Source organism: Chiloscyllium punctatum, chromosome 11, assembly GCF_047496795.1.
Source record: "Chiloscyllium punctatum isolate Juve2018m chromosome 11, sChiPun1.3, whole genome shotgun sequence".
NCBI lineage: Eukaryota > Metazoa > Chordata > Chondrichthyes > Orectolobiformes > Hemiscylliidae > Chiloscyllium > Chiloscyllium punctatum.
Genome location: NC_092749.1, coordinates 40,184,976 through 40,208,020, shown reverse-complemented (window position 1 = coordinate 40,208,020; position 23,045 = coordinate 40,184,976). Strand labels below are relative to the sequence as shown.

General features: G+C 39.8%; 1 protein-coding gene across 1 annotated transcript; it reads right to left on the bottom strand.

Moving 5' to 3' along the window:
- Positions 1 to 197: 197 nt before the first annotated feature.
- On the bottom strand, positions 198 to 3,841 carry zfp36l2 (zinc finger protein 36, C3H type-like 2). The gene is made up of 2 exons (XM_072580671.1): positions 3,219 to 3,841; positions 198 to 3,021 (listed from the first exon to the last, which is right to left on the bottom strand). The coding sequence occupies exons 1-2, from the start codon at positions 3,270 to 3,272 to the stop codon at positions 1,759 to 1,761; spliced, it is 1,317 nt and encodes a 438-aa protein (XP_072436772.1). The 5' UTR covers positions 3,273 to 3,841; the 3' UTR covers positions 198 to 1,758.
- Between the last annotated feature and the right edge of the window lie 19,204 nt (positions 3,842 to 23,045).

The following is a 23,045-nucleotide window of genomic DNA, read 5'->3' as shown; positions in this document are numbered from 1 at the left end:
GCTGGAAGTGTTATGTAAAACTCTGCCTCCCACAATTAAAGATCGGGTGGGGCACTGATTTCTCCCCATTCTCAACTGTAGGTTGCCATCCAAATCCAAGGCACCTCACCACATGTTTAAAATACAAAAAGAAACCCCAAACTATTGTCAAAAAAAGTTTAGTTTCACACATCCAAAAGGACACTACACAACTCACCTTTCTTCAAAAATGATTTTATTGGGAGAACTACAAAAAATTTACAGTACAAATTTTACAGTCTCACACTTAATCTGTAGTGAACTGACACCCCAAGTATTTTAAACAAGTTTTTTTTTCCTTTTGTTACATTCAAAGGATACTTCTGTTAAAGTAGTCAAAAGAGAGTACATAGTGCTCATTATCTGTACCTACTATGTACAAACTAAACCTACCATCATTCACCCACTGTCTTGGAAAATGAAGTTTTTTTTTCCTTTTTTTGTTTAATAGTAAATCCCAGAAAAAAACAAAAACCCAAAAGCAGAGTTCCATTCTCGACATTTCAGATTTACTGCAAAAAAAAACTGTTCAGACCTAGAGGTGGCCCCTCACTAATCAAAGTGGTGGCAATGTCCATCATTCCCATCTGCCTCTCTCTGGGAAGATAGGTTGCTTTACACATATTAAGTTCACCTCCAAAACTATTACATTCAGAGAACTGACATCCCCCAATTATTAAAAAAATACTTTTAAAGGGAATGCGTGTTTGTTCTGAAACTTGAGCTTGTTATTTTGGTTAAGAAAAAATAAGAACTCTGTCTGCAACTGGACCCTGAAGGCACTGTCAATATAATACTGGGTCCAGGGTGCTACATATTTTGGCTCTTTATTGTTTTATTTTTAAAAATATCACAGTGTCATTTATACAACAAAAAAAACAAACTTATGATGCCACTTTGACTTAAGAATGCCACATGAAAGTCTGATACTTGAAGTTTTAACCACTGACTTTGGACGGTCTAACATCCCGTTACATTACATTCTTAAAAAAATGCCTACCATCTTCAATCCTAACTACTTCCACAGCATCAAGAACTGATTTCTAGAACAGAAACCATGCAATCGTCCATTTCGTAAACAAGGAAAAAAAATTAATGAAATAAATATTACATACAATCTCTTAAATTAAGATTTTATCATTTACAAAATAACCAAGTGAGTTACAAAACAAAAACGGCATATATTACTGTGAAAAGAACACACTCCACATTCTGCAGATTAATAATGGCAATCATAATTTAAACATAATAAAAGAATATATATCTATTGTTTTCATCATACGCGATAAATACAGTATGAACAAATTACCAATGTATACTTTCTTGAGATAATAAATAAGTTAAATAGTTTTATAGCGAGTTGTGCTGCGATGTGCTATCACAACAACTCAACAGCTAAAAAAAATTTAACAATCAGCAGTTATTTCAACAATTACAACTAACTCAACGAACGAGTGCTCGACGAAAAAAAAAATCTGCAACACAGTTCTCTTCTCTATAAAGGCAAACGGGCCACTAGGTGGCAATGGAAAATAGATCAACTTGCAACAAAGTTTGGAATGAAGTTTTTCTTAAACAAGGCAAAAAAAGCAAGTCCTGTAATATTTGTTTCCTTAACGAAGGCATTTTCTTGGCAGGATTTCTCTTGTTGTTGCTGTTGTTTGCAATTCGTAAATAAAAGTTATGTTAAATAAAGAGTGGAGTTTGTGTGTTTGTCTGTGTGTGTGGCTCTCTCTCTCTTCAATCTTCGGAAATGGAAAGCCTGCTGAAGATAGGGAGGCGCCTGCCCGGGTCCATGCTCGGGGACTCGGAGCCACTCAGGCTGCCCGAACTCAGCGAGCCGCTCAAGTAGCTCTCCCGGTCGGAGAGGGAATCAGGGGGGCTCGGCGGGGCATCGAAGACCGGGGACTCAGCCAGCCGCCGCAGGCACGACTGCATCTGGCTCAGGATGTAAGGGGGAGACGGGGGGCAGACGTTAGCGGGTTGCTGCTGCTGCTGCTGGCTGTAGCCTGCTCCTGCTCCCCCGGCGGCGAGCTGCTGGGTCTGGATGGCGAGCGGGGTGAGCAGGTTACTCAGCTCCTGGCTGGAGAAGGTGAACGCGTTGTTGGCGCACACTGGCAGTGTGGGCGACAGCAGCTCCTCGCAGAACATGTTGGAGCCGGACGAGGACGAGCAGGACGACGAGGAGGAGGACGAGGACGAGGAGGACGACGAAGACGACGAGGAGGAGCAAGGCGGCGGCGGCGGCGTGCGGGAGGTCGGGCTCTCCAGCAGCGGGGACTCGACTCCGCTGGAGCCGCTGGGGAAGCCGGAGAAGCTGAGGCTGTGGTGAAGTTTGGGCCGGGGCTGGTGCTGGCCTCCGCTATGCTGCTGCTGCTGCTGGTGGTGGTGGTGGTGGAAAGAGTTGATGGCGTTGTTGTTGCAGGGCGCCTGCCTCCTCTCCTCGGCGTTGTGGATGAAGTGGCAGCGGGGTCCGTAAGGGCAGAAGCCGATGGTGTGGAATGTGCGGCACAACTCCGTCTTGTACTTGGGGTGGCGGGTCAGGCTCCGCAACTCGTGCATGCCGTGGGCGAACTGGCACTTGTCGCCGTACTTACAGGTGCCGCTCTCCTCGAAAGGCCGGCACAGCTCGGTCTTGTAGCGGGTGGAGTTGACTTGGCCGCCGGCCGCCGCTTTCTGCTGCTGCTGCTGGACCAGATGCAATGGGCTGAGCGGCGGCTGTTGCTGCTGCTGGTGGTGGTGGTGCTGGCGCTCGGCGCTCTCGCTGAACGAGCGGTCGCGGAACTTGTTCTCTTTGTTCAGCATGGCCGTGCTGCTGGACTCCTTGATGTTGGGGAAAGAAGAACTGGGATACTTGGCGGACGAGTTGTTCGCCAACGCCTGCAAGTTGCTGGTCGAGTGCCGCCTCAGAAATCCCGGCCCAAAATCTGTTACTGGGGTCCCCACTGCCTTCTTGTCCAACATACTGTTAAAGTTATTGTAGTTGTTGAGGGATTTTTCGTTCTGTTTATACATTTAAAAAGAAAAGAAAATGCAAACAGAACAATTAGAACACGAACATTTAAAGGGACGAGTTACACAAGAATGCAATTCAGAGAGGCACGTTTGTAAAGTTGTTTGCCACCGCCCCCCTCCCCGAACTTTTGGAAAACTTTTCCCCTCTCTCAACTTTCAGAAATCCGTTTCCTTTCCCGTTTTACCTTGCAAAAGAAATCGTTGATATCGTAGAAAGCAGATAGAAGAGTTGCAGACATCTTCAGGCAGTAGTTTCTACAACTTGAGATCCTGCTCTCGCGAAAGGGCTGGAGTCACAATTGCTTTTTTCCCCAGCAAAGAAACGTGAGGTCCGAATGTATAAAGAGAAAGGAAAAAAAAATAAAAAAAAGTCTTGTTTTTGGTGGTGGCGAAGTTGAACTGCTAGAACTGCTGGCTGTGTCTGCCTTGTTATAAATATTGAGCGCTCGGCAGTGGGCGGGATTTAACCAGCCTGCTTTCGAACCCTGGCCCGGAGTCGTCAGGACAACAACCGCTTGATTGACAGGCGCTCCTTAACTCGTTAGCATAGGCTAAAGTGCAAAAAAACTCTTATCTTACGAGCTGGGAAAGTCAATATTACTTGGTCAAAAAAAAAATCAGTCTGACTCAAGCAGATGCCCGTCTAAAGGCTTTTCTTTTAAAAAGCACGGCTGCAAAGGGCTTTTGCAACTTTTGGGAGGGTTAGCAGTGTGTTGGTCTTCAGTGAAATACCGATACACAAGAGGGAATGCGTCACTGCTGCTGTGGCTGCCTCTCTGCGAGCGGAGACTTTGCTTTGAGTAAACTGGCGGGATTTCATACCCACCCTCCCTTCCTCTCGTCTTGAGCTAGAAGGGGCTACTTGATGGAATATAAGGTGTCTTTCTTTAAAGATCCCACTTTATTCGCTGGGGGACTAACATGTGCACTGCTGTGTAGCGTCTCACTTCGCTCTAAATGTCTTATAAAAAATAACTGATTTGCATTACTTGGTGGCAAGACGCACAACTTTTTTTCAGTCCGTGAAAGTCGCAACTAACGTATAGAGCAAAAAACCCACTTTATATATAGTGTAGGCGTTTATTTTCCTTTTAAACTTAGAAGACCGAATGTTTAAGTTTCTTTAAACGATAATATCAAAGGCATGAAAGGAAGTATCGCCTAAAACTATTCAATTGCACGTAGTCAGCTGCCAAGATGCATAAAGTAAGAGGTTTTCCAACTTAATGTACAATGAGATTAGATTTGTCATTGCAACTTGGAGGCATTTTTTTCCTAAGCCTGTAACAGGGAAGAGCATTAATGTAAAATACTACTTTTTAAAACGAGATTGTCTTCAATAAATCCGGACAATTACTGGAATGGACGAAAAGTAGACAGTTCCAGAAATGCACATTTATTCCCGACAGAAAACCAGGAGAAAATGACACGCAACCAACGTGCAGCGCGACTAATTACAACTGCGTGTTTCTTGCAAGCACCCAGCCCCCTCCGCGGCTTTCATGATGGGTGGATCCAACACTGACAGGAAGTGAATATTGACAAAAAAAATATGCCGAGAAGTCTTTTGAATTCTTTGCCCTTTGCAACGTCTCGATGACTTTTCGTCTATTTCAAATGCTAATTTCACGTGGATGCTACACCACGACCAGGAACTGGCTAAATTAAGACTGAAGTTTTAGCGCTCCCAGAAGGGAACTTTAGTCCATTTTCTGGCCCGTACCTTCCCAGCTGATCTGACCATGGCCACAGCCACTCCTGACAAAACTGGTTACAATTTGGCGGAATAAGGCAGTGCCCCACCTTCTCCAACTCGTAGATCGCCCGAACGTGCTTCTTCATCCATTACTTTTTTTTTGCATGGAATGACGTACAATTGAAGTCTCCTATTTTGGAAACTTTTGAAATGAACGTTTAGAAGCAGGAGATGATAAAACTTGAAAGAACAACCGCCTGCTCTCTCGTTACCAGAATTTTTCCAACCAATAAAAAAAACTTTAACTCAATTGTACGTTAACCAACCATTCCGCACGGGGCAGTTTAATTAGAGAGAGTTTAATCAGTTAAAGTACGAACCCCCTCCCCCTCCGTGGTCTAACTTCATTCAGGGTGTGTCATTTATTCATTTGAAAGACTTAAAACTGCATTTGCTTTACCCGTTTCTGCCACGTTTTCCTGAGCGGTTTTCACTCTCCCATGAGGTTGTTTATATGCCACGTTGGTTCCCCCACACCCCTCCAAGTGGGCAACGTTCAGTAAAAAGCTTGCCTATTTTCTCCCCCCACGGGTAAAATCGAATTATTAAAAACCGACTAGGCTCAGTTTTCAGAAATAACTTCAATCGCCGCCCTCTTCGCCCCCCCAAACAAAAAACTGAATAACGTTTTTGCTTTCAGGATTTGACTAATAAGAGCTGCAAATACAATTAGAGAACCCGTCTCGAAACAGATCCGAGCGCTCTCGTGTGCAACATCTCCACCCTATGGTAGCAAAAGACCAAAGATGTAGCAAAGGTCATTAACCCCTCATTGGCTGAATGAAGAAAATTTAACACGTGATGTTGCCCTTTATTAAATACTGTCCATGCATTGTTGCCAATAACGTCACAATTTTCTAATAAATATTTTTAACATCAAACAAACCCTAAATTCGTGCAAGTAACTTGTGCTTTCGCCAGATGTTACATTTCTCAATTGAGCACCATTTTAGTTTAAGGCCTGCTTTCCTAAGGCATTACTTGTACGTGATAGGGTATATAAATTGTCACTGTTGCACAACTAATGGGCTTTATGCCGTCTGGCAATTAATTATTTCACACAATCCTAAATGAGTGGGAATATTTAGTCATCAGATATTTTTAGTGCCTGACTATTATAAAATGCAGTCTCTCCAGACCTCTATCATTGCCAATGTATTACTGTACTCTTATGGCAATTAAAGCAATTGAGAAAAACGATTACCTGTAAGGCGTTGTCTATCTTCACACTGTAGCATGAGCTGACCATGACAATGAACAGTTCATTCTTGATCTTTTTATATTAACATGTGCTATGTCAGTAGAGTTGACCCAGCTGGTTTGGCTGACATTCAGTTTTTCTGTTGGAGCATGGTACATGGTGATCTTAAAGGTTAAGAGTCATAGCGATAATTTCTAGAATAGGAATAAAAACCTAATTTATAAAGTCTCAAAGAAATTGTATAAGTGGCCACAAAACAGGAATGAGGGAACACTTCAGGAAGGTGAGAGTAAGGACTGCAGATGGTGGAGATCAGAGTTGAGAGTGTGATGCTGGAAAAGCACAGCAGGTCAGGCAGCATCCGAGCAGCAGGAGAGTTGACGTTGCGGGCAAAAACCCTTCATCAGGAATGCAAGATATCTACAATATGGAAAAATGTAGGTTTCTGATTGGCAGAATTTTGTATTTTCAACTAAGATGATTTCATGGCTGGCTGACGTAATGACCAGGGACATGGATATAATACAAAGGGTAGGTGATTTAAGGCTTATAGGGGATGAGAGGAAATGATTTTTCACACAGAGCATGGTGGAAGTCTGGAACTCACTTCCTGTAAGGGTGGTGGAGGCAGAAACCCTCAAGGCATACAATGATATGGGCCAAGTGTTAGAAATGGGATTACAATGGTGATTGTTTCTGATCAGCACAGACTGAATGGATCAAAGGGCCTTTTTCTGTATTGTAGTCCTCTATGACTCAAGAACTGTTTAGTGCTTCAAAAATTAGAGTTAAATGACATCTGTAATTGATGGGACACACACTATGCCAGTAGACAACTTAGATTATTTGAACGATCGAGAAGCCCAATGATCAGAAAATCTAACACTCACCAGTACAAAGGAAATTCAATGATGTGCCTTCTTATCAATTATAATACTTCCAAATAATTCACAGTATCTGAATGCATAGCTTCAAAATATTTGAAATGAGGTGATAAGGCAATATACTTATTTTTGATTTTGTTTCTGATGATGGATAAATCTTTTCCTCATTGTCAATTCTAAACTAACGTGTAACATAGGTATGTTTGTAAAGTATATAAACATTTCTTTGGTGCGTCTTTTGCCATCTCTAGTTATATTTCTATAGAAAAATATTGGAAGTCCCACCACCTATACTTTGGAAAAGAGGAGCTGCTTGTAAGTTGGACTTAAGTAGAGACCATCTACTTATTTGTGTGGACTGAATACAAATATTTTAATATTCCTGAATAAAGTGTAAGATCTATGAATCTACAAAATCTTCAGTACACCACAGTTGTATTATTTAGGTTTACACTGTGCCACAGGGCCTCTTTATAAACTATGTCTTTTTGATCATGATTGATGTCTTATCCAGCTTTGGTATTTGCATTTCCACAGTATAAACAGTTGAAGTACATCAATATTTTGCAAATTGCATATAACTTTATACTTGTTTTGGGTCTTTTTGAGTGCACTGTATAAGGAAACTTAACTGCAGCAAGTGTTATATACTGTGCAAACTTCCCGCATTTCTAAATAATTCTAACTCTGCATTGCTTTTTCACTTGTAGTTTGCTATTTAAAGAGAAAACTCCGTTCAGAACGAATACTTTGACTTACTTTTGCCTTTGTGTTTTTTCTTCTTTTGCAACATTGGAAATTATTTGAAGTTTAGTATCAGAAAAGAAAACTACATCTGGCTCATTTTTATTCAGAAAAATTGCTGCTGGCATCAGCACACAAGTTACAAGTTAACTTCCCAATGCATTATAAAAATTACCCATTACCCTTCTTGGTATCTGTTGATACAATTGGAATTTATGAAAACCCAAGGTATACTTTACCATCAGCAAGTAATTGTGATGTTAATATATTTAATTTGAAATATAAATATAAGATATATAATCTAAAAGTATTAATTGCATACCTCTCCTTTCAGGTATCTTGGGAAACATAAGAAAGCAATAATAAATGTAACTTAAAACATTCTTTAAAAATTTTTAAACTATTGAGTAATTTACATTTTCTACTGCCTGATGACTCAAGACTGCCACCCATCCTCCCTCTGGCAAAGTGCATTCAACTGTTAATGTAGCCACAAATAACAATTTAAAAGTATGCACTGAGGTTCCCCTGATCCTATGACAGTTTATTGAACAAGTAGCTAACTACTTTAGATTTGATTATCAATGGTGAGCTCACTGATCTCATCAGGTGTACTCAGAAGAGGTGCTGTAATTCTACTCAATGTCTGTGGACCAGAGAAGGGAAATTAGCCAGGATTTCAACTTCTGATTGCTGAGCAACAGTTCCTTCTGGAAGTCCAAGTGCACACATGACTTGTAATAAATGTCTCTCTTCTCAAAATTCGTCTAATGCTTAGTGTCAAGTCTTAGTTAAGAATAACAGCAGGGTTAAAGTGAGGCACTGAAAGATGCCCATTGGAGCAATAAGGAAATGGGCACTTCCTGGAGTCAGAAGGAAGAAAGCATCAGGCCAGAGCAGGGAATAGATGAAAAGTGGATCTAACTCGAGAAATTTATGAATGAGTATTAAAATTAATGGGATGGAGCATAACAGTGTGAGGTGTATAAATAAAGTTAAAATGAATTGGAGCTAATGTATGCTGAAGCTTGGCAAACTTGAATGGACTTTACTATTACATATATTGATCCTGAAAAAAAACATCATTTTGTCAGGAGTGGAGCAATTAATCTCCTTGATGACCTGTGCAATATAAAGATATAAAAAAATTTGCAATCTACATTTAAAAAAATTAATTAAGTTAAATAGGAGCTCCTGGCAATAGTCAGCATGTCTGGTAGCACCTTAGAGAGAGAACAGAGTTTAAAAAATGCCCCTTTTTAGTTATATTCAACTGACAACATTAATTCAGTTTCTCTGATTGCAGATTTGTTGAGTATCTCCAGCATTTTCTGTTTTTATTTCAGATTTCAAACAGCAGAAATAAACAGTTAACTTTTACATTAAAAAAAAATCCCATTTTGTAATTATTTGTGAGCAGTGTAACTTTATCTTAAAAAATACTAAGATGTCCAATAATTTCCTTAATGTTAAAAAATATTAATCTTCTTTCCCTCAAAATTATTCTCTCCTGGCATGTTGACTTTTGCTGAGGTTTAATTTCACTGGTCTTTCTATACTTATCATGGAAATGGGGGTTTGCACATTTGAGCAGAGAACTCAGTCTTTCCCACATTCAAATCAGAAACCTTTGGATAATAATCAGGAGTAGTATGTCTAACTGATGTCCCCATCTCGGTTATAGCCCAACGACAAAACTGTAGCATGCCCACTGTCCCATTGACTGAGATCAGTAAACTCACTACTGACTAGGGATGAAGTCAGGAGTTTTTTATTAATTCTAGGAGACAGCATCAAAGTGGATAATATATTTATCAAACAAGAAAAGGTGGGAAATATATATGTTTTAACATTGTTCCTGAAGTCTTTAAATTTAATCAATTACCAAAAACCCCTGAACCCCTGCCTCGGATCTATATCCATATGGAATGGAATGACATGGGTTCATTCTTTTCCTGATGACTAAAATTGGAGAAATTTATTATTACCCTTTCACTTATTCTCCACACTTTTCTGCAGTTTAGCGTACAAGGGCACTAAATAAATCAGTAAAAGGGCTCTTACAAACTTGGGACTCCCTTTTTTTTCTACTGACACGTATCATCATTTGCATGAACAACAACACATTATTGCTTGATTCTGAACTACGAGGAAAGTACAAACATTTTATGAAAGATTTTAGCCTTAAAATTTGCTATTGTTCTAACATCATTAAATGGGACTCATTCAGGATGTGCATGCAGTGATCCTTGTGAATTATGGCCATCTGAATCAGTTGCAATTTATTGTTGACATGTAGATAGAGTGCCACCACCTGAAAAATACTGGTATTACAAAGACAGCAAAATAAAATCCTATGCATTCTGAGTGCAAAAGAATTTAAAATCAACTGATAATAATCATTTAATTATGAGTTAGAAGGGAGCCAACTTCAAATAAATAGAAAGGACTGAACGATTAGAAGTATTATAAATTCTGAGATGCAACTGGATAGTTGTGGATCTCTAAAATTCACTTTTGGAAGTTGGGCATATCATTTTTAATATTTACATAAATTATTAATATTGATCAAAAATATACATCTAATCCATGGTATTTTAGCAACCAGTAAATTTATATTCTTCACAACAAATCCTGAAGTCCTGTGCATCCCCATAAAATCAGACGCTCATTATTTGCATAAAGTACAATTCACATTTTCAACGTTCATGACCTCAGTCACTATGCAATGTAAAATGTCTTTGAATTTACATTTGTCCATTCCTCCCCCTCAACTCTCCGGTGCTACCCACTATTCCCCAAATACCAAGAAGCAGGAGACCTGTTTGTAACCACTGTCTGTACAGTTGTCATCTGGAGCTGCCTGTTCTGTGGTTTTCATTAAGCTGCCCAGAAATAATTGGTCTTTGAAGGGCATTTCATGCATGCATCATGGAACATCATAAAATGACCATTTATATATGGTATTCATCAGGGAAACTTTAATAAAACAAATATTGGTCACAGTTTCTCCAAGATATTTCTTTTCCCCAAAGTTGAGTGCAACTGAGTGTGCAATACCTTTTGTGTTATAATAAATATGAAGTATAAAGTTAAATATAATACCGTCCAGCATAAAACCATGAAGTGACCTGTGATTGCATGCAGTTTGCAATGGTTGTTTGCTCAAGCAATTGAAATCATATGTTCCCTGAATTTCACCTCATACTCTTGTAACCTTTCTCTTCAAATATCTATTCAGTTCTTCCTTAAATTATGCAATCTCTGTTTCAACCATTCCTAATCTCCTTACACTTCCTTACTGATTATTCTTAAGTGATCATCCCTTTTCATAAATTTCACATTCAACAAAAAAATACCCTTTTTAATCTGTCAAAGTGCTTCAGAAGTTTTTTTTTAAAATCAACATTTCTTATCTTGGCCTTCATTTGTCCAGTGAAAATCTTACAACACATGCCTCATTCAGGTGAAACTATATTAATACCCATAATGGGATTAACAAAACTTAATAAAGTACTCAACTGTTGCCCAGCTAGTGCTTTTTATAAATAAATTCATAATTAATAGACTGCAATATTAATATATATTTTATAAAAAGCAATAATTATATTAATTAAGTTGCTTTGATTACCATTAGCCTTTTTGAACTCTCAGTTTTGGTTCTTACTCACATTTCAGAATCTTTCAGCTACGTTTATCATCCCATTCCCTTTTCTTCTAAAATGTATTCCCTCACATAATCCACATTAAACTGCAGCCGACACTGCCTGCTAATTTATCTCTATTTTCCAGTTCTCCTCACCGTTTGCCAATTGTTCGACTTTGGTTTGATCAACATGCTTCAAGGTTATGGCGCATATGAATTCTGAATTATTAATCAACGTTAAGAAGAAAAAATGGACCCTGCGGTTAACTGCATCATCTCGCGGCCAGTTCAAAAGTGGGCTCTCTTCGCTTTTTGTTTATAAAACACAACCTTTCCTCCATGTTTCTATATTTCTTTATGCATTATTGCAAACTGTGGAAAGAATAATTTTAAGAACTATATACAGTGTATAGAGCAGGGTGGATAAATCAGTCTCTTGTTCAAATGATGGACAGTTGATGCTGAATTTAATGGAAGACAAAGTAAAGGTTTCTATCAATTGTTCGACAAAGGAGGCAGCTCCTCATCTAAAAGGTAATGACTGAGTTGCTGCTGGCATATGACACACAGTGGAAATAATGCAAAGATTATTTCGTCATTTTTGGGAATGGCATGTAGCTGGAGACTGAGTGATTGTTGTCACATGTACCAAGATACAGTGAAAAGTGTTGTTTTGTGTGCTATACAGAGTTGATAAAGTGTGGTGCTGGAAAAAGCACAGCAGATCAGGTAGCATCCGAGGAGCAGGAGAGTCAAGGTTTCGGGCATGAGCCTTTCTCAGGCCTGAGGAAGCGGGCTGAGAAATAAACAGGGGAGTGAGGTGGGCTAGGGAAAAAGTAGGTGGGATGCTGATAGGTGGATGCATGTAGGAGGTGATTGTGATAGGATGGTGTGAAGTGTGGAGCGGATAGATGGGAAGGAAGATATACGGGTAGGACAGGTCAAGAGGGCAGTGCTGAGGGGGAGGGTTGGATCTGGGATGGGGTTGGAGGGGTTGCAGAGATTTGGAAACTGGTGAATTTGATATTCAATTCTGGTTGTAGGCTCCTGAGGTGGAAGTTGAGGTGTTCTTCCTCCAGCTTGCAGGTGGCCTTGTTTAGGTGGTGGAGGAGGCCCAGAATGGACATGTCATGGGGGGAGAGAGAGGGGGAATTGAAATGGTTGGCCGCAGGAAGGTGAGGTTAGTTGCTGCATATGGACTAGAGATGTTCCCTGAACCATTCCACGAGCTTGTGCTCGATCTCCCCGGTGTTGAGGAGACCACATCAAGAGCAACGGACGCAGTAAATGAGGTTTGAGGATCTGCAAGTAAATCTGTCAGATTTGAAATTATGCTTTAGGACCTTGTCAAACTTCTGACTCAACACCGCCTTCTTGAACTGTCCAACCTGTCCATCTTCCTTCCCACCTATCTGCTCCACCCTCCCCACCGAGCAATCACAAACACCTCCTACCTTCACCTACCTATTGCCATCCCACCTACCTTTCCCTGAGCCCCAACACTTCTCTCTCTATTTATTCCTCAGCTCCCTTCCCCCTCCCCAGTCCTGATGAAGGATCATGCCTGAAACATTGACTCTCCTGCTCCTTGGATACTGCATGACCTACTGTGCTTTGTCCTATGCCACACTTTATCCACTCTGACTTTCCGGCATCTGCAGTCCTCACGACCTTTTAGTTGTACGCTATACAGGCAGATCATACCATACAACGAGCACTAGGGTAGCAGAACAGAGTGCAGAATGCAATGTTACTGCTGCAGAGAGGGTGCAGAGAGAGAGATCAACGTTAACATTTGAGAAGTCTGTTCAAAAGTCTGATAACAGCAAGAAAGAAGCTGTTTGTGAATCTGTCTGTATGTGTATTCAAACATTTATATCTGCTGCCCAAAGACAGAGGGTGGAAAAGAATATAACAGGGATGGGAGGGGTCTATGCTTATGGTGGTTGCTTTCCTAAGGCAGCAGGAAGTAGAGTTGGAGTCAATGGTTGAGAGGCTGGTTTGTATTATGGACTGGGCAATGTTCACGACTAACTCTGTAGTTTCTCACAGTCTTGGGAAGAACAGTTACCAGGAGAAAGTGAGGACTGCAGATACTGGAGATCAGAGCTGAAAATGTGTTGCTGGAAAAGCGCAGCAGGTCAGGCAGCATCCAAGGAACAGGAGAATCGATGTTTCGGGCATAAGCCCTTCTTCAGGAAGGGCTTCCTGAAGAAGGGCTTATGCCCGAAACGTCGATTCTCCTGTTCCTTGGATGCTGCCTGACCTGCTGCGCAAGAACAGTTACCATACTAGGTTGTGATGCATTTAGTCAGGATGCTTTCTATGGTGCATCTATAAAAACTGGTAAGAGTCCTTGTGGACATGCTGAATTTCCTTAGCTTCCTGAGGAATTAGAGTTGTTGTTATGCCTTCTTGACTCTCGTGTAGACGTGGGTTGACCGGGACAGATTGTTAGTGATCAGTGCTGCCAGGAACTTCATACTTTTGACCGTCTCCACCTCAGCACCATTGATGCAGAGAGGGACGCACCCTTCACTCTGCTTCCTGAAGTTAATCACCAGCTCCTTCACTTCACTGATGTTGAGGGAGAGATTGTTGTCTTTACGCCATGCAACTCAGCACTCAATCTCTTTCCTGTATTCTGACTCATCATTGTTTGAGATCCAACCTGGTGTCATCAGCAAGCTTGTAAATGGAATTGTGGTGGAATTGGCCACACAGTTGTGTGTATAAGGAGTATCGCAGGGGGCTGAGTACACAGCCCTGCGGACCACCAGTGTTGAGGAATATGGTGGAGGAGGTTTTGTCCCTTATTCTTATTGATTGTGGTCTATGAGTCAGGAGCCCGAGGATCCAGTTACAGAGGGGGGTGCTGAGATCTAGGTCTGGTAATTTAGAGGTGAGTTTGTTTGGAATTATGGTGTTGAAGGTGGAACTATAGTCAATAAATAGGTGCCTGACACAGGTATCCTTGTTATCTGAGACTGTAAGGATGTAATAAGTGTTCAAAAAGGGAAACAAACCAATGCAGCAATCACAAAGGCTTCAGCTTACTGGCTATATTGGGAAAAGTATTGATTGTGATAGATATGTGTCTGTTCCTGCATGAAGAAGAACTGGTTTTAGATCATAATAAAGAACAATCAATCAACTGTTTGTGATAAGACTGATTGCAGAAAACTATATTGAAAGTAATTTCATGGATTTTAAGCTGGTCTTTGACAATGTATGACAAGAGGGATATAGCATTCTTTGTATTAAGGATGTATGAATATTCCTAAGAAATGTGGCAGACTGATGGAAAACAACCCCGTGTCTGTGTGGGTTTCCTCTGGGTGCTCTGGTTTCCTCCCACAATCCAAAGATGTGCAAGTTAGATGAATTGGCATGCTAAAATGCCCATAGTGTTTAGGGCTGTGTAGGTTGACTGCATTAGTCAGGGGTAAACATAGAGTAGGGGGAATGGATCTGGATGGGTTACTCTTTGGAGGATCGATGTGGACTTGTTGGGCCAAAGGGCCTGTTTCGAAGCTATAGGGATTCCATGATTCTATGAACTATAACATATCCGCGATCTCAGTGTGAATAGTAAACTCATTTTAATTAACAACTGGGTTTGAGACAGGATATGAACGATCCAATAATTTATTTAATCTAGCATTGAAACAAGAATATATCTTACATTTGAGGATGATATTGGAGGAGTCACCTTATGTGGCAAAATTTTAAGCAATTTTAGATTTGCTGATAACATTGACCTTATGGTAACATCTAAAACAGATATGTGGTGACTAACTGCTAAGGTGTACATGGAGATTTGAATATTTGAAATACAGATGACTCAAAAGATCATGTAATTCAGGAAATATCAGGATGGTGTACACAATACAGTTGGAGCAATCCTAACAGGTTTGTATGCTTTGGTACGTTTATGTCAGAGAATGGGAAAAAGGCAAAATATTGCTGAAAAGCTTAAATAAACCAAGAAAGTGCTGGAGAACTCAGTAAGTCTGGCAGCATCTGTGGAGAGAGAAACAAAGTTCACACTTTGGGTCCAATACGATTCTTCTTCAGAACTTTGGGGAACGGGAATTGTTAAAATGATTGGATTGATCTCTGCCACTTTTGGAAAATTAAGCAAGAATGAGAAATCTGAAACAATTTATAAAAACAAAGCAGATAGTTTATAAAGTCATTGTTATTTCTGTATGGCTCTAAGTTCAGGACAATGAGGAAAATTGACAAGCCAAAGATACCATCAGCAGGGATAGGTTAATTCAGATAAATCCTAGAGGTATCCACAGTGCGAAGAATCAATAATCATTTAATAAAAGCGCAACAGAATAGAAATAATTTTTAGAGAAAAGATCCAAGAAGATAACATACAATTTTTAAGGAAAGCTTTCATTTTTACGGCACTTTTCACCATCACTGGATATCTCAAAATACTTTGCAGCGAATGATGTATTTTTGAAGTTTAGTCACTGTTTAATTTTGGAAGCATGGCAGCTAATTTGCACACAGAAAACTCCTACAAATAACATTGCGATAACAACCAGATAGTCTCCTTCTCTGAAGTTGATTCAGGGAAAAATATTGGCCAAGACCCCAAGGAGAACTCCCTTGCTTTTCCTTTGACATAGTGCCATGGAATCTTTTCTATTCGCAAGCAGACTGACAGGGTCACTGTTTAACATCTCATCCCAGGGACAGTACCTCAAACAATGCAGCATTGGAATGTTAGCCTTGACTTCTGTGTTCAAGCCCTGGATGTGATTCAACCTTAAACCTTGTGACTCTGACAGAATATTCTGACCAAATGAGCCATGGCACATTTCAGGAAAGGTAACATCGACATATCGAGGTATGTGGAACAAGAAGGTGAGGGAAACCAAGGAAATATTAAAGGGAAAATGTCAAGAGTGACTTGTCACAGCAAGTTATACAGATGTCTGAAGTAGCCAATCTAATCCGGAAACAGACACTAAGGGAGAGAATTAATTCAGACCCATTAATGTTGCTGAGCTGATGTACAGGAAGTCAGAAGTAACACCGCAAAAATGTTTTTTTTCAAAAAAGCTTCTTATGAGTGATCTCCTTGAATATCTTCTGAAGTAAAAACAATCTACTGCGTTTCATTTCTTCAACTGGTCACTTTGTTTTCAAGCATGACTTTTTTTTAACATATCTGCAGGCTGCCCTTCATTAACCAATATATTCATAGTTAAATGCTTACTAATTTTAACTCACATTCTAGATTCAAAATGGTAATATTATTGGACTAGTAAACCACAGCCCAATTCTCTAGGCACATATATTCAAGTCCCATCATATCAGCTAGTGGAATTTAAACTCAATTAATAAAGCTGGAATTGAAAGCTTGGCTCAGTAATGGTAATCATGACATCATCATCAATCATCATAAAAACTCATCTGGTTCACTGGTGTCCTTTAGGGAAGAAAATCTGCCATCCTTATTTGGTTTTGCCTACCTGTGACTCCAGCTCTATAACAATGGGATTGATTGCCCTCTGAGATGACCCAGCAATCACTCAGTTCAAAGGCAATTAGGAATGGGCCACAAATGCTAGTCTTGCCAGCGATGCCCATATCTCATCAAAGCATAATAGATTTGTTTCAGACTCGAAGCATTAACTCTGTTTTTCTCTTCACAGATGCTGCCAGACCTACTGAGTTTCTCAAGCACTCTCTGTTTTGGTTTGTATCATACAGGCCCGATCCTACCTTTTCCATAAAATCCGCAAACAGGACTGTCCGAGCAGTTCCTATTGTTGCTGTCTGCTCCTGGCCCACAGAACTTACTCCTTCCTACCTTGATTTGAATTTTCTCCCCTTTATCTAGTCTTTTCCTTCTTACGTCTGTGATTCATTTGATGATTTGTGTCTGTTTGAAAATTTCCTGTTTATGGGCCTCAGCTAGCTCCTTTTCACGTGAACATGTAATCTCTTTATATTTCCATCCCCCATTGGGATGATCGTAGGGCTTTCAGCTTCTTCCTTGAAAAAATACCTGAACTGTCCCCATCCACCACCACCCTCCTCTGCCTGGCCAAGTTCTACTCCATTTTTCCAGTTTCTCTATCTCCGATGCATCTGTTCTGATGATGCCACCTTCCACAGGGGCTCTCAGAGATGCCCACCTTTTACCTCGAGCCAAGATTCCCCACCACCATGGTTGACAGGATCATCAGCCATGTTGAATCTATTTCCCACACTTCTGCCTTCACATCTTCCCTCCCACAACATCAATGTGGGAGGTCTCCTTGGTCCTCACTTACCATTCCACCAGATTCAAAATCTAAAGCATCGTAAGCTGCCATTTTCGTCACCTCCAGTGAGGTGTTGCCAACAGGCACATATTCTTCTCCCCTCCTTTGTCAGCATTCTGCAGGGGCCATTCCATCTGGACATCCTGGCCCACTCCACCTTCATTCCCACACCCACCTGCTCTTCCCCAGCACCCTTCCAGCACGTTCCCATGCAACCACATAAGATGTAACACCTACCTGTTTACTTTCCTCCCTCCTCACTGTCCAAGGCTCCAAACACAACTCCCAGGTGAAGCAGTGATTTACCTATACTTCATTCACACTAGTCTACTGTACTCACTGCTCACAATGTGGTCTTCTCTACGCTGGCAGAGATTGGTGACTGTTTTCCTGAACACCTATGTTCTGCCTGTAAAAATAACCCTGAGCTTCCACTTGCCTGCCACCTTAACACACCACTCTGTTCCCTGGCTAACACCTCTGACTCAGGCTTGCTGCAGTGCTCCAGTGCACTTATAAAAGCTATTGTTGCAATTTATTGGCTAGCATTACTCATATTCACTTTCACCCATTTATTTTCATCTCCCTAGAATATTGTCCACGTGACTTAAGATTGTCTTATGTGCTGCTAACCCGTACTTTAATATTTGTTTCATTTTTAAACTTCAGTTTTATTTTGATTACTCAACAAACTTTATACTTTGATGTGCCATCCTTTTCCCTTCAGAATTAAATTTACTTTGTACTTTGTACATTTTTGCAATGAGTTCTCCCATAAAGTTGTAGTCCTGAGAAGTGCTGTTTTAAATAGAATAACTTTAAGCAAATTATATCTTTCCATTAAAGTCAAAATAAAAATTGTAATTAAGTTCTTTCCAGCCTTGCTCATCAGAAAAATAATCCTGTGAAAATATTACATTCTGTGAGTTGAAATACTTTATGTTACTAAATTCCTATTAAATGAAATAGCTTTTAAAACAAACTACAATTAAAAATATAGAGAAATACAATATGGTAGCTTTCTCCTTAACACTTACTCATTGCTAATCCTACTTCCGGAATCTTCAGCTTGCCACACATGTTTCTCTGGTCTTCCTGTTCACTGCATATGCTTCACTTGCTGACCCTTCAATTTGCATCCTCTTGTCTAATCTGTGGGACTTGATAAATCCACAAATTTGAAGGCTGGCAGCACGAGATTGAGTTAGACAGTGGAACATGTCATAAGTTAGGGATATGGCAGCATGAGGTCGATTTGGGATTGGGAGAGGCCATAAGCCATTGTGCTGGGAGCAATTGGTTGAGCTAAGCAGAAGTAGGGGTTGCAAGTCAGAGAGTGGTCGGTCAAGGAACAGGAGAGCTTGTTCCAATTGGCACTGATTGGGTCACGTGGTTGTACATCAGACTGGTGTGCAACAACTTTAAAACAAACACTGCAAAGCTAAATGAGAATATAGGTCCCATTAACTGATTAACATTAAAGCAAAACTATGTAAAATAAGATCCTGTTAAATCTGTACCTATTATATTTGTTAAACAGTTGAGCCAAGTACTTCCTTTCATTTACTTGGACCAGATACTCTTTTAACTCATTGAACTTTGTCCAGCAGCTTTAACTTTCACTTTTTATTGTCCTTGATTGAACTTAACTATTTCCAACTTTCCTACTCTCCAACTGTCTTCCCATTCTCTCAGCTGTTTACTTCATTTCCTAAAAATAAATTGAACGTTGCTTTTCTAACTGGATCATAAATGTACAAATCTAGACATATAGAAATTATTGAGCACAATGACTATATCCATTATACTATAGTCCTCCAAACTTTATCTTTGATAAAGTCATATAATATATTGCTTTCTCTCTGAGCTCCTTGAAGACCTTCACTTCTATCATTTCAATTGCTTGGCAGCCTATAATGCACATGTAGAACTTCAGCATTTCTTTTTCTATTTATTCCTTTTTCCCATGTGGATTTTGTCTTAATACAGTTTTCAGGGATTTCTTTACATTTTAATGCTGAGATAGAACCCTTCATCAACAATGCTCCTTGTCAAATTTCTTTCCCAATCTCCCAAAAAATGTAATAACCAATAATTTTAAATTCTCAATCCTGTCTCAATTTCCACCATCTATACCTTAAGTATTTATTAAAAGTTTTACATTTTCAGTTTTAGGTGTGCAATTGAGAATTATATATATATATTCACATATGTACATATACATCTAGAATGAATATGTAGCAGTGGCTATTTGCTATTGAACCAAATGTAAACAAGGTTTGACAACAATATCATGGCAAATCTATGGCTATAATAATAAAAGATGGGAGTCCCACACATTTTTGGTGGAGATGTTCCTCAGGTATTTTTGATTAAAGTATCAAATGCAGTATGTAAAAATAAAACCTGATTCAACCAAATATCTAAAAGCTAAAACAGCAGTCCTAAACATTCTGCATTTTATGATTTGATTTTAGATTGTTGTGCAGCAAAAAATATAATTTTCATCAAACCTGTTACTTGACCAGAATATGAAGATCTTGAAAAGTGTGAAGCTGGAAAAACACAGCAGGTCAGGCAGCATCTAAGGAACAGGAGAACAGGGGGGTGCGGAATGGGGAAGGGGGCTGATGGATAAATAGAACAGTGGGGGTGGGGGTAGTGGTGGTGTCGGCGGGGTAGCTATCTGGGAAGGCGGTAGGTGGATGAGGGTGGGGAGGTGATAGTATTAGGGTGGAGGAAAAGTTGGAGCAAATAGATGAGAAGGAAGATGGCCAGGTCGGACAGTTCAAGAGGGCGTTGCTGAGTTAGAAGATTGGATCTGGGATGAGGTGGGGGTGTGGAGGGGAGATGAGGAAACTGGTGGAGTCGATGTTGATGCCGTGTGGTTAGAGGGTCCCAAGGCAGTAGATGAGGCGTTCTTCCTCCAGGCGTCAGGTGGCTTGGATTTGGCAGTGGAGGCGGCCCAGGACTTGCATGTCTTTGGCAGAGTGGGAGGGGGGGGTTGAAGTGTTTGGACATAGGGCACCTCAAATGCTGCCTGACCTGCTGTACTTTTCCAGCTCCACAATTTTTGACTCTGATCTCCAGGATCTGCAGTCCTCACTTTCTCCAGAATATGAAGATGGTTAACCTTAAGAACCATTGATCAATTGTGGCATTCCATCTTACTGACGTTTAATCCTATTAAGTGATCATCTTTTTCAGAGTCAATGAGTAGACTTATTCATAAAGTTTTTTAAAAATTTCCTTTGGATCAGAGTTAAATATGCTGGTTTCTAAGTTCTGCTCAAGTCACCTTGTTAATCAGCAAGGAATATAAATTCTATTCTTAATGAAACTTCATTAAATTGTCATTTTGAAACTGCACCTTAGAGGCACAAAACTATTTAATTATTAGAAGTGCTGATCTTAAAGGAAACTGAAATATTTATGAGATGGAATATATTTGTCAGAACTCGTATGATAAAATTTCATGCTATTTTAACATTTCAGCTGAATTGGGTACAAAATATTATTTAGTGTTTCAAATAAAGAATATATTATGAAAGAGTAATAATGTTCTTTAAAAACAATCAAATTAGTATGAGGTAAACGTGGCATAATAACAAGAGGTTGGTTCCTTTGTGGAATATTTAATCTGTTATGTTGGTTTTTAACCTGTTGCTTCCATAGTTAACAGTTTTGGTGCCGACGATCTGATAGATTATGTGATATAATTCAGGTGAACCAATGTAACTTCATGCATATTAACCTCCCAATCTGAATCCTGTCATTTAGAACAGATGCCACATTGATGGAAAAGAACACTCTTGATAACCATTGAAAAGGGGTTGTCTTTAGGTTTTCTTAATCAACAACAACTTGCAATGTTAAGCATCTTTAGTGCAAAAAGATGACATTGGCACTTTAAAAATTCAATAGGAGAAACTGAATACTTCATTAAAGAAGTAAATATTGAAAGGGACTTGTGCCACTCAGGATAGGTTTATCACAAGGTGTCTGCATTGAGCCTGGAAATTTCTTGTCCTGGTCTACCCACCATAGGAGCAAAAAATTCAGCCCGTAGTGACTCGGATAAGTGCATGAATAAGAAATGTTTGGAGGGATATGGGCCTAGCGCAGGCAGATGGGACTACTTCAGTTGGAATTATGGTTGGCATGGACTGGTTGGACTGAAGATTCTGTTTCCATGGTGTATGACTGTGATTGGGAGAGCCAAAAGTAATTCTAAGTCTGTAGTTTTGCCAACAAGCTTTGATTTTCAAGAACTGCTAACAAGAAAACCATGCAAATTAATTGTCAACCTCAGATTTACTTGCTTTGGTTTCTAATATCAGGTTCATAGCGATAGAAGTTACACTGTCATAAAGTCATACAATGTCAGGCGAGAAACCTTTAGTAAAATGGTATTTCATTTTTGTGATCAATAAATTTAGCATCAGGGAGTACTGAATTTCTTAATTAGATAGTCATGGGTCCTAGTACATGGAGAAATATATCTTTTACACGTTCCTGATTTAATAAAACCTTTGAACATTTTTCTACCTTTGGATGTCTTTCTAATCATTCTAGACATCTCTGCAAGGATTTGTGAAATTGAAAGATTAGGTTTTCACTTGGTGTTATCATCAAAATACGGTAAAGCATAATAGTTGAAATACTAACTCTTCATTTAAGTTGAAGTCATCAGAGCCCCTGCACCTTGATTGAAGCACATCTCCAGTGGCTAAATATTTAATCCAATCCAAAGATGCTCCAACCCCAGGGAGTGAGATCTCGAATCTCCAACAATCTGGAGGCAGAGATTAGTTCCTGTTCATCTTGCAGGATTTAATCTTTCTGACGTAATCTATCACTTATTCTCATCACAAACATACCAACAGCACTAACCATTTACTAGAAAATTCATGATTTTTTTGCTTTGGATTTGAAGCTATTAAACAGCTATTTAAAACGTGCGTCATAAGAATATTGGGTTTCTAAGATTTACAAATGTATTCTGATGCCAGAGAGAACTAACTTCTTTAAACTGACAGAACATAATTTCTTTGAGACCTTTTCATGAATTTATAGTATACAATTCATTTCTAGCCAAATTGCACTAGCATGCCAGTCTGAGTGTATTAATATTTGTTAAAATGTAGCAATTAGTCATAATTTTGAAAAACAATAGCTCTAAAGTATGGGTAGTAGCTAATTTATCAAACCTATTATTCTTAGTGAAATAACTCCACAGAGGCCAGTTTCCCATCACCAGGTCATCCTTTATTAACACATGGAAAGTCCTCGACATTGACCCAGCTCCCTTGAGCCAGCCTGCAGAGTGAACAGGATGTCTGACACTCCTGTTTTCATCTGTCAGCTGGGGCTCTTTATTTGGACCAGATTAACTACCCCAATCAGAAAACTCATACTCTATAAGGTCCACCTGGCTGACCTTGTTACAATAACTGCATCCTTCCTTCTTGGAGTCTGAGGACAAGGG